A 17,886-nucleotide genomic window follows, 5' to 3' on the forward strand; every position below is an offset into this window, starting at 1 on the left:
CTGTCTTAGGCTTCTCCTCCAGAACAGGAAGCCTCAACAGCATATCTCTGGGCCTGTAAGAGAAAGTGAAAAACATTATTGAGTATCATAATAATCCTAGTCGGGTCATGGTACCCTTCAAGTAGGCACTCCATGCTTTAAAAAATGTAGAATGTAGCATGCCTAAATCCTCTTCTGTGATGTGGGCATTTGGATGTTTCACCAGTCACAGTTTCCCCAGAGCTGTGGTCAGGTGTGCTCATTACATGTGCATCCCTAAAAAAATATCAGCAAACTGGTTTTTCTAACACAAAGCAAGAGTTTGCACAAAAGACAAATATCAGCTAGACTCTTAGAACCACTGAAAATGGGTTCTTCATTGATGATGCCTCTGGAAAATATGAGAAAATTTCTATTAAATAAATACCTTGTAACATAATTATGAAAAAGAGAATTATTTAAAAATGAATGATTCTATTTCTCTTTATATACCGAACTCTGCTGCCAGTAGTGGCTCTGTTGTATAATGATGATGCCTCTGAAAAAGAGTGACCTTCCTCAAATCATAGAGCTGAATTAGGCTTGCTTTTCAAATGGTAGAGCATCGTTTCTCCCAGTCAATAATATTTCTTGGGAATTCTTGTTGGGGCTCAGTGGTAACAAACCCGACTAATATCAGTGAGGACACAGGTTTGATCCCTGGCTCCACCCAGTGGGTTAAGGATCTGGAGTTGCTCTGAGCTGTGGTATAGGCTGGCAGCTGCAGCCCCTATTAGAACCCTAGCTTGGGAACTCCCATACGCTGAGGGTACAGCCCTAAAAATACAAAAAGCAAACAAAAAACCCCAATATTTTTCAGAGGTTACCTGGTCTGGTGCAGTGGGTTGCAGATCCACTGTTGCTGCAGCTGTGGCTGGGATGCCATTCCTGGTCCAGGAACTTCCAAATGCTGCAGGTGCGGCCATTAGGAAAAAAAAAAAAAAAAAGCAAAAAACAGTATTTCTTGAATCCTTCATGTGCAAGGCATTGGGCTTGGTGTTCAGGATAAAAGCATGATGAATTTGTGGTACCTGCCCTTAAATTGCCTCTAATCTAATAGGAGACAGACTTCTATGTACAGAGTACCTTATACACGTAATAATAATAATGAAGATTGGGTATGATGTGTGCATGGTCAGTTCTGGGAAAGGCAAGAAGGAGAGCAGAGGAAGAAGTTTCTTCATCAACTCATGCCTGAGTTGTGTCTTGATGATGGGGGCTGTTTGGCCTCATTAAAGCCGACCCAGCAGCTTTAAGGCTCAGAATGACATATTTGACCTAATGAAGTAATTTCTTCCAATTTTCTCTAGTCATCTCCAACTCTTTGTTATACATACCAACAACTCTAAATGCTCATGGTGAAAACACCAAATCCATGACCAAGGAGGGGGAAAGGAAGAGAGGGTAACTAAATTATGAGTCTTGTCTGTCAAACCGCACCATGTATCTGATCTCAGACTTCATAACATATGCTGTTTATATATCTGAACTTGTTCACAGAAGGAAAAATTTTAAGAGTGCATCCCAGTATAAATTTATAACAGCCATACAGTTTGAATAAATTCCCATTATAAACAAATATTTATGAAGAAGAAAAGCAAATTGAAATATGTTTAATGCATTAAAGTTCAAACATCCCTTGTCCTGGAAGGATGCTGAGGGAAATTCCAGAATTTGCATGAGCAGGGAAAGACTATATATCCTTTACTGCATTTAAGTGTCTTAGTTTCATCTCTCCCCCAGTTTTCTATGTCAGGAAGGTCCAGATCTGCGTATGATCAGGGAAAAAATAGGAATTGCCTCAAAAACTTGACTGTATGTAAGCTGAATTTTCTGAGTGTCCATCTCTCTGCCATGAGCATGTGTTTCAGGTGAGAAGGCACCTACATCATCAACCTACCATGTGATCACGGTAGAAAATTGTAGCTGTAAAAGGAGGGATTTCCTCCTTTGCAATTAATGGATAACAACTTGTTGAGCAGCCTTTACAGTCTCAGTACTTCTCTGGTTCTTCTGAGAGAAGAAAGAGAAAAACTAGTTAAATGAAGGGCCAGGTGGTTCTTTTGTGCAAATGCCTTCAATGGGTTCTCAACTCTTTCAGTAAAAATTAAAGGCTAGAAAGTCCTGCTCCATTCATACTTGGAATTCTGTGTCTCAGTGGGACCCCCATCTCCTTCTTTTCCTCTCAGCTCACTCCTTAAATCATCCTGGACACTGGAACAAGGACATCTGCTACACATCCATGGTACCTGCTGACCTCTCCACTGCCAAGTCTTTCACCAGAGAGCCTCCTGGCTCACAAGTTCCAATCTCGAATGTCGTCTTCATTGTGAACCTCTCCATCAGCACATTTAAAATCTCAATGCAGCTCCACTCACCTCCCACCCCGCTTCCTGTCCTTTCTCCAGCCCTTGCTTACAATTTCTTCATTCCCCCTTTCAACCTGTTATACCTTATATTTTAACTTTGTTTACTGACTCTCCGTGGAATGAAAGAGGGAGATCTTTATTTTTCCACTGCTGCATGTCTAGAGCCTGGAACAGCACCTGGCACATAGTAGGAGCTCAAGAAATTGTTTATTCAATGGGTAGATTTAGTGTTGCTCTGAAGAAGTGTGACCTCAGGCCTGAGATGAAAGCTCCCTCTTACTTGCTGCCTTGATGCCTGGTAAAAGTGGGATAGGACCACAAATGGCTAACATGAGTCTCCCTTCCCACTCACTCCAGCAGAGAAGGTCCTCCACTTAATCAACCCTCCTGATCAAACAGACCAGGGGCAGCTCTTGCTGATCCCTGGGTAGTGGGTTTCAGTTCCTTTCTAGTGTGTGGACTTGGTCAAACACACCAATCACACCCTCTTGTAGGAACTAGGGAGCACCTCATCCTCTTGGTACTACAAAGCCTGCCTCCCACAGCCCTGGCTTTTCACTCTGCTCCCACACAGAATGCAGCCCTGTGTGGCCCTGGATGGCACAGTGTCCCCCAGCCCTGGCCATGAGTACATGTGACTAAGAAACTGTGGTACTGTCATCTGCCCAGTGCTAGGGTTGTGTGCTTGGCCAACCCTGAGGGTTACAGGGACAGGAATTCCTCCCTCACCCACAGGGAAATAGGAGGCAATGAAAACAAAGGACTGCAGCAAGGCATACTGATATACAAGAATCAGTATTATAATCAGGAGTGTCTAAGAAAGTGGTAAATTAGGCAATATTAGGTAAGAGTCCTGTGGGAATTCAGAAATATTTGTATACATAAATAATTTTAATTTACTAAACACAGTCTTTAACAAATAATTGTGATAAAGACTTTAAAATTGGAATAAAAAAGACTTGTCAGTGTCCTGTTAAGTGCATTCTTCTGGGTGATCTCCACATTTCATAGTCTTTGAGCTATTTTACAGCTCTGTACTTGCAGAAAACTGAAAATAATGCAAATGATTCTTTTCCATAGAAATAAAAAATAATTGTGTCTGGTGAAATGCAATTGACTATTGCCCTGTGGATAAACCCACTTTGCTTCTATTTGTAATTTCACTTCAAAATTCCCTTAAATGTCTACATCTACCCATATAAGGATCTAAGATTTCTCATTTGAACCAACTGTTTTCCTCATTAATTTTCGAGTTAAAGGAAATCCGTGACACACATTCATTTGACATTTGTAAGAGAGGCATGATTTTATTTTTTAAAAATCCTTTAACATCATTTCTACTAAAACATGAAAAGTGGGTTGTGCAATCCTATCCTTATTCTTGCCATAGCCCACTTTAAATTTGGAACATCATGGTAAATTATAGTAAGATCAGGCATGTGAGATTACCACAATGCCCACCTGAAAGAAAATATCTGGAGGAAACATGAAAATCTCAGGCAGCCAAGATTCAGATGCTTGGCTCTGAGTACATAAAACATCTGGATTTTTGTAAATTGATTAATTTCCATCTGCCTCTACTATTTTGGCTTCATTCAGACACAGCCTTTGTGCTGACTCCATACCTTTTCTCAGCACTATACAAACACCGTTATCTGTTGTACAGAGAGGATTTTTTCTCTACCTGTCTCCAGTTCTCCACATAGTATACATAATAATAGACTCTATTTTCACTTAATTATTACTTAAACTCTTGCTTGTAGCCATCTGGAAGGACAAAGGAAAATAAAGACTTGTTTATATTCAGTGTACCTGAGAAGTAACTTTATCCTAGCCTTTAGCTAGACAATTATAGGAAGATCATTTCATACAATTTTGTGGGTTCTTTCCGTGAGAGCTATTTCTGTTAAATATTCCACAAAATAATATATATACAACCCCCAGGAATGTATCTGTTCATTTGCATTCAGCACCAAACTTATGCAAAGAGAAAAATAAGGGGGAAAATCGTTGAAGACTCACGATACCCTTTAAAAAGTGCCAAGATACATCACCCAAACTCAAGGCCATGATGAAGCAGGAATGTAATAGAGCCAAAAATATACATGGGCTTGAAAGGACAAGTTAGATTCACTTCAAGACATCGAATAGTGGTTCTAAGAAGTCAAAGCCAATTTGTGAAATCAATGACTTTCATTTTTATTTTTCATTACTGATTGACAACTTGGCAACTCTTACAACTACCATTGCCACTAAACCCCAAAGAGTGCAGAAAGAACCAGAGCAGTGGGTTGCCCCAGTTTATATTCAGTTTTGTCAATTTGACCTTCACAGGTCTGTAATTACTATAATCACAGCCTGCTGAACATGCTAACAATCAAAGCATCCTCATTTGAACAGTCCAACAATAGCCTTTTTAACAGGGGAAAAACCGTGCCAGAAAGGCTGGCTGCTTTACTTGCAGCCTTTTCTGAAGACCTAGCTAACAGGGAACAGGTATCAAGCAATTCACTTCCGAAAAATGTGGCTGTACAGAGAGTGACCCCGACCCTCTCACTGAGAGAACTGCTGCATGGCTGCAATGAGGGCTGCCTCCACCCCTCATTGTGGTTGTGATTCCTCCCAATGTTGCCTGACCACATGGGCAAAAAGTATCATCTGCTTTTCAGACCTTCACTCTGAACACCCAGCAGTGCCTATAACATTTGCAAAGGTCGAAAAGAGTTTGTGAAATAGGTTAATGTGAGGTAGCCCAAAATCCATTGCTGGTAATGGGGGCTTTTCCCACCTGAATAACAGGGAAAACTGTACTGGGTGACAAGAACAATAACCTCACGCTTGTGCTGCCTTTTTTTGGGTTGTCATTTCTTTCTACTAATTGCCACAGATTTACTGTGAATTATCTGTGGCATTTTTCTCCACACTCTGGACCAAAATGGACATTAATAAGATTCTGACTCACCTTAGAATAGTTTCTAGTCATGAAACAGAGTTTGTGGTTCATGTTTTTGTGGTTGTTTTGGGTTTGCTAATTGGTTCTGTATGAATTATAATCTATGAGTCTGGCCTTGTACAATTCTAGAATATCCAGGCTGAAAGGAAATTAGGAATATACTTAGCCTATATTTTTTTCATTTCCTTGTTTCATTTTTTGCCTCTTAATGAGTGATATCGGTATATAAAATCAGAAAAAAAGCAGAGCTTCTGTGAGCCCAGACACCCAGAACCTCACCTGCTGAGTGTCTGTTTGATCGACGGTCCCTGGCTCCCAGCACAGCAGAACCCCAAGGCTCCAGGGAACATCGTTTGAATACTTGTGGTTTAATCCAAGTTTCCAAGCCTAGAGAGTTAAAGGGATTCTGGAGTGACCTTTCTCCGACCGGCTGAGTCAACCACAAATAAACACTAGAACATATTTTGGCAAGCAATTACTTAACACTCGATTAATTTTTCCCTACTATCTTCACCTGGCTATTCTATTCCCGAAGGCAAACAAAAACTTTCCTAGTGACTTAGGGTCTGGTGGCAGCAGGACTGGTCTAATCAGCAATCTAACGAGTGCCCACCTTCCAGAACCACCCTTGGTTAGGAAAGGTAGAGGATGCTTGTAGTATTGATGGTCCTCAAAATGAGAACTGGAGGGTACCCAGAGCACACACAGTGTGGGACACACAGCCAGGTGGAGAAATGAGCTTCCTAAAGCTTCTTTCCCCCCAAAAGTGTGGAGTATGCTGGGCTGATGTGAACATCGCAGACTTACATTGTCCACTGTCTCTGTTGGAGGGAGTGGAAATTTACCCTTCCTGCTTGGGCAGCTCAGGTGGCCTTTGTTAAGCAATCTCACAAGCACAGTGAAGTGAATACTCTGGAGAGTCTTACACTTTTATTAGAATTCATCCCTTACTTACTGTCAAGGAAGATACTGGTTGGGACCCACTTGTACATGAAGGTTCTGTGTTGGATCACTTCTGAGTCCGGGAGAGCTATTTAACCAGGAGCAAACCAGCATAACCTGAATGTCAAATGTCAGAATGAAGAGGCTATGCAGGGCACAGAAGCAAAACTCATATTTATTGAGCAACTTCTATGCAGCACCCACTTGGCTGGGTCCTCGCTTTATGCACTTTGTGAATCTAATAACCCAATATGACAGTCACCATCAGCGCCAGGGCACACAAGATTCACAGAGGAAAGGGCACCAGCTCCCTGGGTCCTGGGTCTGTGTGGCAGCACTCGTTGCAAAGTCACTTGACAGTGGCAGGAAGTGAATAATGTTAATGACCTTGAGAATCACAATTCAGAGGCTATAAAGAGAATAAAGAGTTCCTAGGACAGACCTGTTTATGTTCCTCAAGAACACTGCAATTTAATTAAAGGCAAAAGAGCATGATACCCTAAGGTCCCAGCTTGCTAATACATTGTTAAATAAGTTACCACCATTTAACCTCTGAGGACTAACCAGAACAAGCAATTTATAAGCCAAATGAAACACTTTTTTAGGATGAGTGAGTCAAGATAAACCAGTAGTTGGAATAAGTGAAAACCTCAGTGCTTCCAAAATATCCTTTAAGGAATTGCCAAAATATTAACTTACATTACTTATTCTGAGTAAATAACAAACTTTAATTATCAAACAAAACTTTAAGAATCCAATATCCAATGTATCCAAAGGGAGCAGAAAGTTATGAATATCGTACATTAAGTTCTAATTCTAATGTTCTAATATTTATCACTAATTAGAGCCACTGTCTACCTACATTGTCCAAGAGTAGTGGAAAAGTGACCTCTAGGAATGAGGAAAACTGATGTACAAAGTGAGAAAAGAAAATTTAAATACAAAGCCGTTTCACAAATAAAATGCTCAAGCCAGCTAGAGTAATTTGGGTACTTGGTGAATCTTGCTTAGCAATTCCTGAACACTGTGGGTGCCTGGAATTCAATTCCATTGTCCTCGAGCTGAATTGCTTTGAAAGAAGGTCACATGAGAAGGAAAGGAAGTTTTGACTTTCACATGCCTGTTATTGCTAAGGAAACCACTTCCTCGGTATTCACAGATTCAGCATGTCTGCAGTTTTGCCTTCCATACAAATTACATTTTTGGTACCGCATTAAGAAACAAACAAGGGTGGAGAGTATTTAAAAAACTCAACTCAACTATGACATGTTCACAGAACCAAAAGAGGAGGCTTTTCAGATGCACTTTCTTTTCTGGAGCAGCGTAGGTATGCCTGGGTGGAGCCTCTGAGAGCTAACAGGATGTCTGAGATGCTTGGAAGGGGCCTGTGATGGCAGTAAACAAATGAGAAGCTAACACAGCTTTGTTGTGTCTTCTGATTGGCACGGGCTCTGAACTATCTCCTACTTGTAGTTGTGGACAAAGAAACAGGAGATGAATTACCATGTTCTGGGACTGAGTGTTCCTTTCCAATTCAAATTACAATAAGAAATAAAAATGGTTAGTCTTCCAGTGTGTAGATTATATAACTTGTCTCCTCTTTTTTTCTTTTTTTGGTTTGGTTTGTTTTGGTCTTTGTCTCTTAACCAGAAGAATCAAATGAAGGGATATTTTAGAGTGACTGCGCTATTGATGGGACTTAATGCAAACATAGCTGAACCCAGAAGTGGCTATTTTTGCTCTAGTGGATCTTAACTACTTGGTGGTTTATTTGATTTTATTTATATTTCCTTTTTTTTTTGCATTTAAAAAATTGAGTTAGACTTGATGCCAATTTTGTGTTGGTTTCAGATGTACATCAACGTGATTCAGTTCTACATATACACGTAGCCACTCTGTTTCAGCTTCTTTTCCCAGGTAGGTTATCACAGAATATTGAGAGGAGTTCCCTGTGCTATACAGTATGTCCTTGTCGGTTATCTATTTTATATATACTAGTGTGTTAGTATATATAAATGTTATATATATGTTAATCCCAAACTCCTGATTATCTCCCTCCTTTCCCCTTTGGTAACCATAAGTTTCTATTCAAAGTCTATAGGTCTCTTTCTGTTTTGTAAATAAGTTCACTTGTATCATTTATATTTCTATTTTTAACCCAAATAGAAAAATCTTGTGTGAAGTACCTCTTTATTCATCATAGAAATCCAATTATTTTTAATTCTCTGTGCTCCTGAGGATAATGATTAGGACCCAAAAGATCACAAAATTTAGATGTCTGGGGTCCATCTGTTTGAATCTCCTGATTCTTCTATCAGGATTTATGGTTCGTCTTTGGCCTTAGAACTCCTCAATTTACACATGAATCATAGGTTTAGAACTAAACTGCACCAGTTTTAAGAACAATCTGCAGACACCTATTCTGTAGTGACATTATAACAGATGGGCTCTCATTTGATATTTCATGGCTAAAACTGTGAAAGAAGTAACTCTTTTTTTATTTTTATTTATTTATTTATTTATTTATTTATTTATTTTTGCCATTTCTTGGGCCGCACCCACGGTATATGGAGGTTCCCAAGCTAGGGGTCGAACGGGAGCTGTAGCCACCAGCCTACGCCAGAGCCACAGCAATGCGGGATCCGAGCCGCGTCTGTAGCCTACACCACAGCTCACGGCAACGGGGGATCCTTAACCCAATGATCGAGGCCAGGGATCGAACCTGCAACCTCATGGTTCCTAGTCAGATTCGTTAACCACTGCGCCACGAGGGGAACTCCGCAACCCTTTTTTTAAACAAAATTATTTTATTGAAGTAGTCTTGATTTACAATGTTGTGTTAATTTCTGCTGTACAGCAAAGGGATCTAGATATACATATATACATTCTTTCACATATTCTTTCCCATTATGGTTTATCACAGTTTTCTGAATATAGATCCCTGTGCTACACAGTACGGCCTTGTTGTTTACCCATCCTATGTATAGTAGTTTGCATCTGTTAATCCCAAACTCCCAATCCATCCCTCTCCCACCTCCCTACCCCCTTGGCAACCACAAGTCCCTTCTCCATGTCTCTATTTTTGTTTGGCAGATAAGTTCAATTGTGTTATATTTTAGATTCCACATACAAGTGATATCATATGGTATTTATCTTTTGAAAGAAGCAGCTTTTAGGTATAACATAGCATGAGGTCAGCATTTGCAAATTTTCACACCAGCAAATAATAGTTAATATCAACGGAGTACCTTAAAAATGTCAAATGTGTTTCTTTTGAAATCACAAATTTAATTCTCATTTTGAGCATAGAAGAAAGATATTTTTAGATTGACGGGAAAAAATCCAGAAAGATGGTTATTTACTTATTTATTGAAAATCAGTTACGCACGCTCACCAGAAATTGTTCTAAAGCTCTCTCCTTGGTTGACACTATAAAAAATTGCAAACATGCTTTGGTTTTGAGAGAAATGAGATGATGATGAAGATGACAGTAATGATAATAATAGAAACAGCTAATGTATATTATGAATTTGAGAGAGCTCTCATTGTGGCTCAGTGGTAATGAATCTGACTAGTATCCATGAGGATGATGGTTCAATCCCTGGCCTTGCTCAATGGATTAAGGATCCAGCATTGCTATGAGCTGTGGTGTGGGACGCAGATATAGCTCAGACTGGATATTGCTCTGGTTGTGACCTAGGTCGGCAGCTTCAGCTCCGATTCAGCCCCTAGTTTGGGAACATCCATATGCTGCCTGTGTAGCCCCCAAAAAGATAAAAACAAGAGTTTGATAAGTACTGGTCACCAGGATAAGCATTCTGCTTAAATTATGTCATTTAACCCTCACAATAGCCCTGAGAATTTGCTACTGTTATCATCCCTGATTTTCCCATGAAGAACTAAGACTCAGAGCAGTTAAGTAAATGCTTAAGTTCACTCCTTCAGCAAGCCGTAGGGCTAAGAAAGCCCTACTCCCCAGAGTCTGAGCTCTTAACAACTAGATTAGGTATTTATAGAGAGAAAGCCTTTGACATAGACTGATTTGAGATGCCAAAAGTTTAAAGGAAAAGACCCCATACCTTCCTGCCTGGTAAGTATATATATGTATGTAGAGCTTATGTATGACCCTTTCATTTATTTATTTGTTTGTTTGTTTATTGGTTCCTAGGCCAGGAGTCAAACCCACACCACGGCTGCAACCTGAGCCACAGCAGTGATAACACAGGGTCCTTAACCCACTGTGCTACCAGGGAAGTCCACATATGACTCTTGTGAACTTAAAGTGGCAGACAGCACAGTCCTCTACCTAGGAAGGAGGGTCATTGCCAGCACCAGTCATCCAGGAAAGTGCGGGCCTTGTGCACGGAAAAAGGGAGAGACTTGAGCAGCAGAATGGGTGAGTGTAGCATCTTAGTGTGAGTGGGGAGTGGGCATGCTAAGAAAATAGTGACTCCCCAAACCCCCATTCCAGCCTCCTAGGGCCAGACTAGTCGAAAAGAATCCTGTGCCGTTGCGGGCCACAAGCTGTAGAAGAGAACTTATGTCTTGTTAAACTGAAAGGCAAGTTTCCTGCTTTGCCCTCCACCCATTTCCCTTAGCTAAGTGACACTGGGACATTGACTCTGCTCCAGGGATACTGTGTGTGGATACTGTGCAGCTATGGTGTGGAAATAACTTCCTTAGCCCTGGGTGCCACATCAGCAAACCAGTCTTAGGTCACTTTCCCTATAAATGCTCTGCTTGACCAGAAATGCTGGACATCCAATCAGCCCATCCCAATTGCCAGGCCTTCTCACCTCAAGCAAGGTAGACTCTGTGGCTCCAGCCAATCAGATACTTTCTACTTTCTCTTCCTTACTCCTTATTTTATAAAAGCTTCCTGCCTTCTACCTGATTCTGCATTTCTCCAGGATCTTTACCAAGTGTTAACAATTTTTTTGTATCCCCCAAATTGTCTTTAATTATTTTGCACTAGTTTGACTCTAACATGAAAGGAAAATAGGGATTTCACCTACTATCTCATTCCTTGGGCCAAAGGGGAAGACTGGGGACCAGAGTACAGGGTGAATCTATTGGGAAGACTAAAGCTTAAAGGTTAGATCACATCATGCTATGGAGAGATTTTTTTCATGCCAATGTGAGAAAAATCAGTCTGTCTTTCCCTTCCTTCCTCCCCCCTTTTTTTTTAATTTTTCTCTTTCTCTTTCTTTCAATAATATTTCTTTATCATTATTTTTTTTGGCCGCACCCCAGCATGAGGGAAGTTACCAGGCCAGGGATCAAACCCACACCACATCAGTGATAATGCTAGATCCATAACCCACAGAGCCACCAGGGAACTCTCTTTCCTTCCTTCCTTTCTCTTTTCTTTCTCCCTTCCTTCCTTTCCTCCTTCCTTTCCTTCCTTCCTTCTTTCTTTTTCTTTCTCTTCTTAGAGGAAGCTCTGTCTCACAGCACCTCAAAAGTATTTCCCCTACTAGTTCTGTCATTTCCCAGGTACCCATTATCCTGGGCCAGTGTATTAAAGGCCACAATTAAATGCAAATGTTAACAACTGACATCTAGCCCAGCATAGTGAAATAGCACCAACCTCCACCCAGTTTTTGAAGCCAAATCTTAGAGTTAGTCTTGATTCTCTCATTTCATCATTCAGTTTTGCACTAAGGGGTATCAAAATCCACAGGAAAACATCCTGAATCTGCCCTCTTCTCTGCATCACTGTGACCTCTCACCTGGGCTGCTGCTCCCATACTGTCTCCTTTGAATTCCTTCTCCACAGATTAGTTATGGCAGGTGGGGGTGGGATTGCAGTTGAATAAGAGGACTTAACTCTTTTGCTTAAAAGCCTCTGGTGACTTCTTCTCATGTTTAGAATAAACCCCAAACTCCTACTGTGACTTAGGAAGCCACCTGTGATCTGGACCTGCCTATTCCTAGAAAGGCTTTTCCTGCTATAGTGTCCTAGCCATCAAGTTGTGAGTTGTGGCTGTGCCCTTTTGATGGTTCCTCGGACACCCAGCTCCTTGCTGCTCCAAGACCTCAGCACACATTGTTCTCCCTTCCTGGAATTCTCTTCTCTCTGGTCATTCCAATTTTACTTTCAATTCACCTCTTCCGAGAAGACTCTTCCAACCTCCCTGCTACAGTGGCTGAGTTTTAGTATGGAGTTTGCCTCCTGCTAGATGGTGGGCTTTGGGAAAGCAGGGGCCTTCTCTGTCTCCTCCACTGTGTTATACCAGAGGCCTAGAAATGTGCTGACTGTTCTAGGAGGATCTCACGGGATACTGGTGAAGGAGGAAACAAGCATTTGTTATTAGAGGTTGTTGCTTCAGTTCAACTCGAATTATAGTCGACTCCTAAGCTGGAGCTCTGTAAGGCATAGGGAAGGGAAATTTCCACTGGGCAGGGGGAATGGGGGATGGAGATCATTGATTCAAATACCATCTGGCCGACAATTAATGTGGCCTTAAAGAAGGATGCCGGGGATTGATATTAAGGGTTCTGATGTTATTGTTTCTGTAACCAAGCAGGACACTATGGGGCCTTCCGTGGGCAGGCCCTTCCCCCATATCCTCCGTTTTAGCTCCTCTCTGACGTACCTAGATAACAGTATCTGATGTGCATTTCCTGAGTTGTTTTACCAATGTGAAAATCCCTTCCCTACTTAATGACCAAGGGCATACAGCCCCCAGGCCTCTTGGAGCCTAAGGAGTGATAACGTTAACTCTGGTGACCCTGCCCTATTACCTCACCAGCAGCCAATTGGAGAATTGTACATGAGCTGATCACTCAGCCAGGAGACCCTCTTCCCTCACCTGGCTTTGAAAAATGCTTTGCAATTTTGGCTCAGAGAGTTCAGGCTTTTGAGGGGCCACAAGCCACCCATTGCCTTGCAAGGCCCTGCAATAAACTGTTCTCTGCTCCAGACTCTGACATTCCAGTTCGTTTGGCCTCACTGTGCATCAGGCACACAAACTTGCACTAACATTTCTACCTTAGCATGCACACAGTCTAGATTTTTAGCTGTTAACTCACTGTCTTCACCTGTTTTCAGTCGGGATTGGCTGGATTAGGATGAGGTCAAAACACACAAATGTCTCAGGGACTTGAAATGGTTGAAATGTATTTCTTGCTCATGACATACATGTTCAGCATTTCTGCTTATTGGAGGGCTCAGCAGCCAAATGAGATGGAGGAGTTGCTGGAACTTGCTGGTGGTGGTGCCAAGAGGAAAGGAAAGGAAAGACTGTGACGAATTGCACACCAGCTCTTGTCTGCCACCCAGAAGTGACACATGGCACCTTGCTCACATTTTACTGGTGAGAGCAGCTCATGTCACCTTCTGAATCCTATTGGGAGGAGAAGCGTGAAGAGAAGCAGAACAGCCATGAGGTCCATGGTGGGCCATTCGGATGGGGAGAAAAGGAGACACAAGTTAGTCCCTGATTCATAGAAAAGAAATTACTAGAACCTGAGGGCAGAAGCTCTGCCCCAGGCCAGTGGGCAGCATGGCCTGTTGAGGACACCTTCTCCAACTAGGAAGTGAGGAACAGCTTTCTGCATTTAACCAATAGCAGACTGGGGGCCCCAAGATCATTTTAGGTCTCATACCTTTACTTGTTCCTTCAAGGATGTTTTTTCTTTGTCGGTATATCTCTGTTAAAGATTTAGGCAGTTTCTGTACTAGTTATTCTCCAGCAAATATCCTCCCTTCCCTGCCTTGTTCTGGGCCCAGGGGCTGCCCTCTATGGATGCCTCATGTAAACTCTCTGACTATCTGCCTCTTTGTCAGTTTGAGGAATAAGAAGCACAGTGTCCCAGTCTGCTCAGGCCGCTGTAACCAAATAGCACAGACTCAGTAGCTTTTAAACCCAGAAATGTATTGCTCACATTTCTGGAGGCTAGACGTCTGCAATCAGGGAGCCAGCAGACTGGGGAAGGGCCAGCTTCAGGTCCCTGGCCTCTCATAAGGCAGAAGGGGCCAGGTGCTCTGGGCAGCCTCTTTTATATTGTGACCCAAATACCATCCACTAATATCATCATCTTTGGGGGTGAGCATTTCCACATATGAATTTTAGGCAGGGGCATAAACATTTAGACCCTAGAGAACAGATAGGAAAGGGGAGGGCAGAATTTGAGAGAGAGAGAGAAGTATTTACCCCCATCCTGAAGCTTCCTCCCCCAGCCTTGTGCCATCCTTACAGGGCCTCCTTCTTCTATCTTGATCCTTTTCCTCTGTGGCTCCAGACCCCACCACGATCCTGCCACACTGGGCCCTCAATCCATCCTACAGGCCCTGGGGTGGTAGAGGTTTCCTCTTGTTGCTAATCCCCACAAACCGAACTGACACCTTAACTGACACACCCTGGAATTGTTTCCTTATTCCACTCCCTTCAGTTAAGGACTTTGTGTGTCATCTTTTTCTTGCCAAGCAGACTAACATAGCTTCTTACTTATTGGATTCCACACAGCCATATGTGTCCCTGGCCACCCACCTTTCTTTTATCGATATATTTCTTCGATTTGCCATATTTCTTTGCTTTCTTATTCTCATGCCTCTTTTATTTTTCTCTTCATTGTTAAAACTTTGAGCTCTGTGATAGCTAGTTCAACTGAAAACATTTACCGTATTTTGTCAAACACATTCATTCAGCAGAGTGCTGGCCATTTGCCTTGTATTATTTTGCTAAGGCTGCCATAACAACATACCTCAGACTAAGGGCTCAAACAGAACTTTGTTTCCTCACAGTCTGGAAGCTGGAAGGCCCAGCTCAAGGTGCCAGCAGATGTGGTTTCTCCTGAGGCCTCTCTCCTTGGCTTACAGGTAGCTACCTTCTTGCAGTGTCCTCACGCGGTCACTTCCCTGAGTGTCTATGTCCTGTCTATGTCCTCCATATCTCCCTTTTCTCATAAGGACACCAGTTTTATTGGATTACAGCCCAACCCCAAGGGCGTCCTTTGAACCTAGTCATCTTTGCATCTCCAACGAGGGTTGCATTCTGAGGTTTTGGGGGTTGGGACTTTAACATCTGAATTTGCGTGGGAACACAATTCAGTCCATAACATCCTTGATACCCTATAAACTCATCACAAGGCAGAATCTCTGTTGGCTTTTGTTCTTCAGAGCCTTTAGTTTCATCTTTCACCTGCTGGAGATGAGACAGGCTGGGACCTGGGACCTTTTGCTGAGTATTTGCACCTGGATAAATTCAACAAAAATACAAAGAAACTATAAGGGACTAAAAATAACTGTATGCATGTGTAGTTGGGCAAATTATGAAAGTAAGATATAAAAAAAAAATACCCCAAAACCCAACTGCCACTTCTGAGGAGCAGAGAACAAAAGCAGGGTACTACACATGCAGCCTCATACAGCACCACCAAGGGGGTGGGCAGACCGCCTAAGTCACCCCTCTAGGCTCCCCCTACCCACCCATATAAGGAACCAGCTTGCCCCCTCTCAGGGAATGAGCAAGAGCACCTATTACTCGTTCATGCTTGCTTGTGCTACAGTGGGAGCCCCAATAAAGACTTGCCTGAATTACTTGTCTGGCCTTTTATCAATTTCTGTTGAGTAAGAAGTCCAAGAACTCTGGTAAATTACAGAGAGAGGAAGTTGCCTCTGGTAACCCTGAAGATTCCCAGACTTCTGGACATTTCCTTTTTTCTCTTGTATGGGTGTTTGCAAACTGCTTGGTTGTTTCTGAGGCAATCTCTTTCTATGGTGCCTTGTAAAATACAACCCATTGGTACTCAATACATGCCACTAACACTGCTTCCTAACATGTCTTTTTCTCTAGAGCTACATTTTCTGCCTGCCATATTATACAGGCAACAGTTTTACCAAATGTTCTGGTGAAACACCTGTATTACATGGATAACCATCATTCTAGTATCCAGTGGTCGTTTGCTCACTCTCCACTGTCCAGCCCTTGGCCACCACCATATATTTGAGATTTATTTGCTATGGTAACACTCTATGTCTAGGTTCCAAGGTTGGTATTTTTCAAGACAGACTAGTTTTGCCACAAAACATTCATACTCATTTCTTGCTCATGCTGCATGTGATCTGGTAAACAATGGGCCTCTGGCAGTCCCTCTTGCCAGGGGGATAATAGAGCCATTGCCCAGTAAGGCCTTTCCTAACATATGATACATACATTTTATACTTCACTGACTGAAGTGAGTCACATGGTTGCTTTTTTAACTTTAAGGGAACAGATAACTACTGTCCTGTTTTGTGCTTGGGAAGAGAACCAGAAATTTTTGGTGAACAGAACTGATGATTACTATTCAGTATCAACTCTCAAGAGTTGGTATTTAGTTCTGGAAATTAAGAAACTCCTTGGGGAAAACCAAAAATTTAGGATCATCTATGGCATAGATGGATGCTATTTTTGTTTTCTGAACACTGTGCCGCTGTTACAGACACACAACACACACACACACACACACACACACACACACACACACACACACAGCCATGCCTTTCTCTTACACTGCAGAATTACATATTCAACATTAAGAATGGCAGCTGGCTGTTATGTGTCATTTGGTAATTTCCATACCTATTCTTTCTCACTGCAAAAGACGTCTTCAGAGGCTGTGTAAAAAGAGCCAGGTGTAACCCTCTTCCGCTTTATTATGCTTTTGATATGTGTAATATATATCTCGTTCCCTTCGCAATGCATTTTAAAATGAAGTTATATTTAAATGTGTCATTTCCATAAAGCAAGAAAGATATTTATTGTCAGACACTGCCAAGCAGACTGGCAGATGCCACTAACAAATGGTGAAAAATTCTCCTCTAGTTCATTATTTCCATAAAAACAAACGCTTTTTCAGTTATCATTTCTGAAATAGAATATAAACCCAATTCTAAAAGACAAAAAAATGCAGTGGCTCTCAAACTTCAATGTAGTATCTCTAGGAAGTTAGGGAATAAACGGAGTTGCAATATTTCATGTCATGAAGAGTATTCATGATCCAGGGTACCTATTAAAGTAGTTTCTTGCCTAAAATAGACATCTCCCACGGAGTTAACAATGGGACCAGGTAGGAAAGCATAGAGTGGAAAAATGTGCATACATTTAGATGGGTTTTGCCTGTTTGTTTGTTTTTTGAGAAGATTCTGGAACTAAAGTGTGGTGATAGTTCCACAGTGTACTTAATGCCGCTGACTTGTACATATTAAAATGGTTGTGGTGGGAAATTTTATGTTATTTGCATTTTTACCACAGTAAAAATTAAAGGAGGGGGGAAACAAAGCAATGATAGCATGTGATCCTTTTCTTTGACTGTTTAAGTCATATAAGCTCACTTTTAAAAATGGAAACCATTGGGAATTCCCTGGTGGCCCAGCAGTCAAAGATCTGGCTTTCTCACTGCTGTGGCTTGGGTTCGATCCCTGGCCCAGGAACCCCCACATGCCATGAGTGCAGCCCCCAAAATGGAAACCATGGATGTAAAAATAATCAAAGTCACTGTAAAACTTAGTGCATATTCCCTCTGTAGACATATGTGTAATTATGTATAATAAAAATGCAATGCTGTGTGTTCCATTTGATAACCTGCTTTTTTCACTTGCCTGTTTATCACAAACAC

General features: G+C 41.8%; 1 protein-coding gene across 6 annotated transcripts in view; it reads left to right on the top strand.

Annotated features, from left to right (window-relative positions):
- LOC146406071 (uncharacterized) overlaps nt 1-17,886 on the top strand; it is a 35,795-nt gene that overhangs the window by 12,494 nt on the left and 5,415 nt on the right. For 3 of the 6 annotated variants that reach the window (XM_085016537.1, XM_085016540.1, XM_085016511.1), the window contains one exon: nt 8,134-8,199. In XM_085016537.1, coding sequence (XP_084872663.1) covers nt 8,134-8,199 — 66 coding nt within the window. Of the gene's footprint in view, nt 1-8,133; nt 8,200-10,450; nt 10,679-15,031; nt 15,107-17,886 lie in introns of those variants that run through there. The other 3 variants (XM_085016529.1, XM_085016520.1, XR_014840060.1) reach the window with 2 other exon arrangements.

This window comes from Sus scrofa, chromosome 1 (assembly GCF_054392235.1).
Source record: "Sus scrofa isolate SSC_HxYL_T2T_F1_AM1 chromosome 1, Sscrofa_HxYL_maternal_Yorkshire_Landrace_v2.0, whole genome shotgun sequence".
Taxonomy (NCBI): domain Eukaryota; kingdom Metazoa; phylum Chordata; class Mammalia; order Artiodactyla; family Suidae; genus Sus; species Sus scrofa.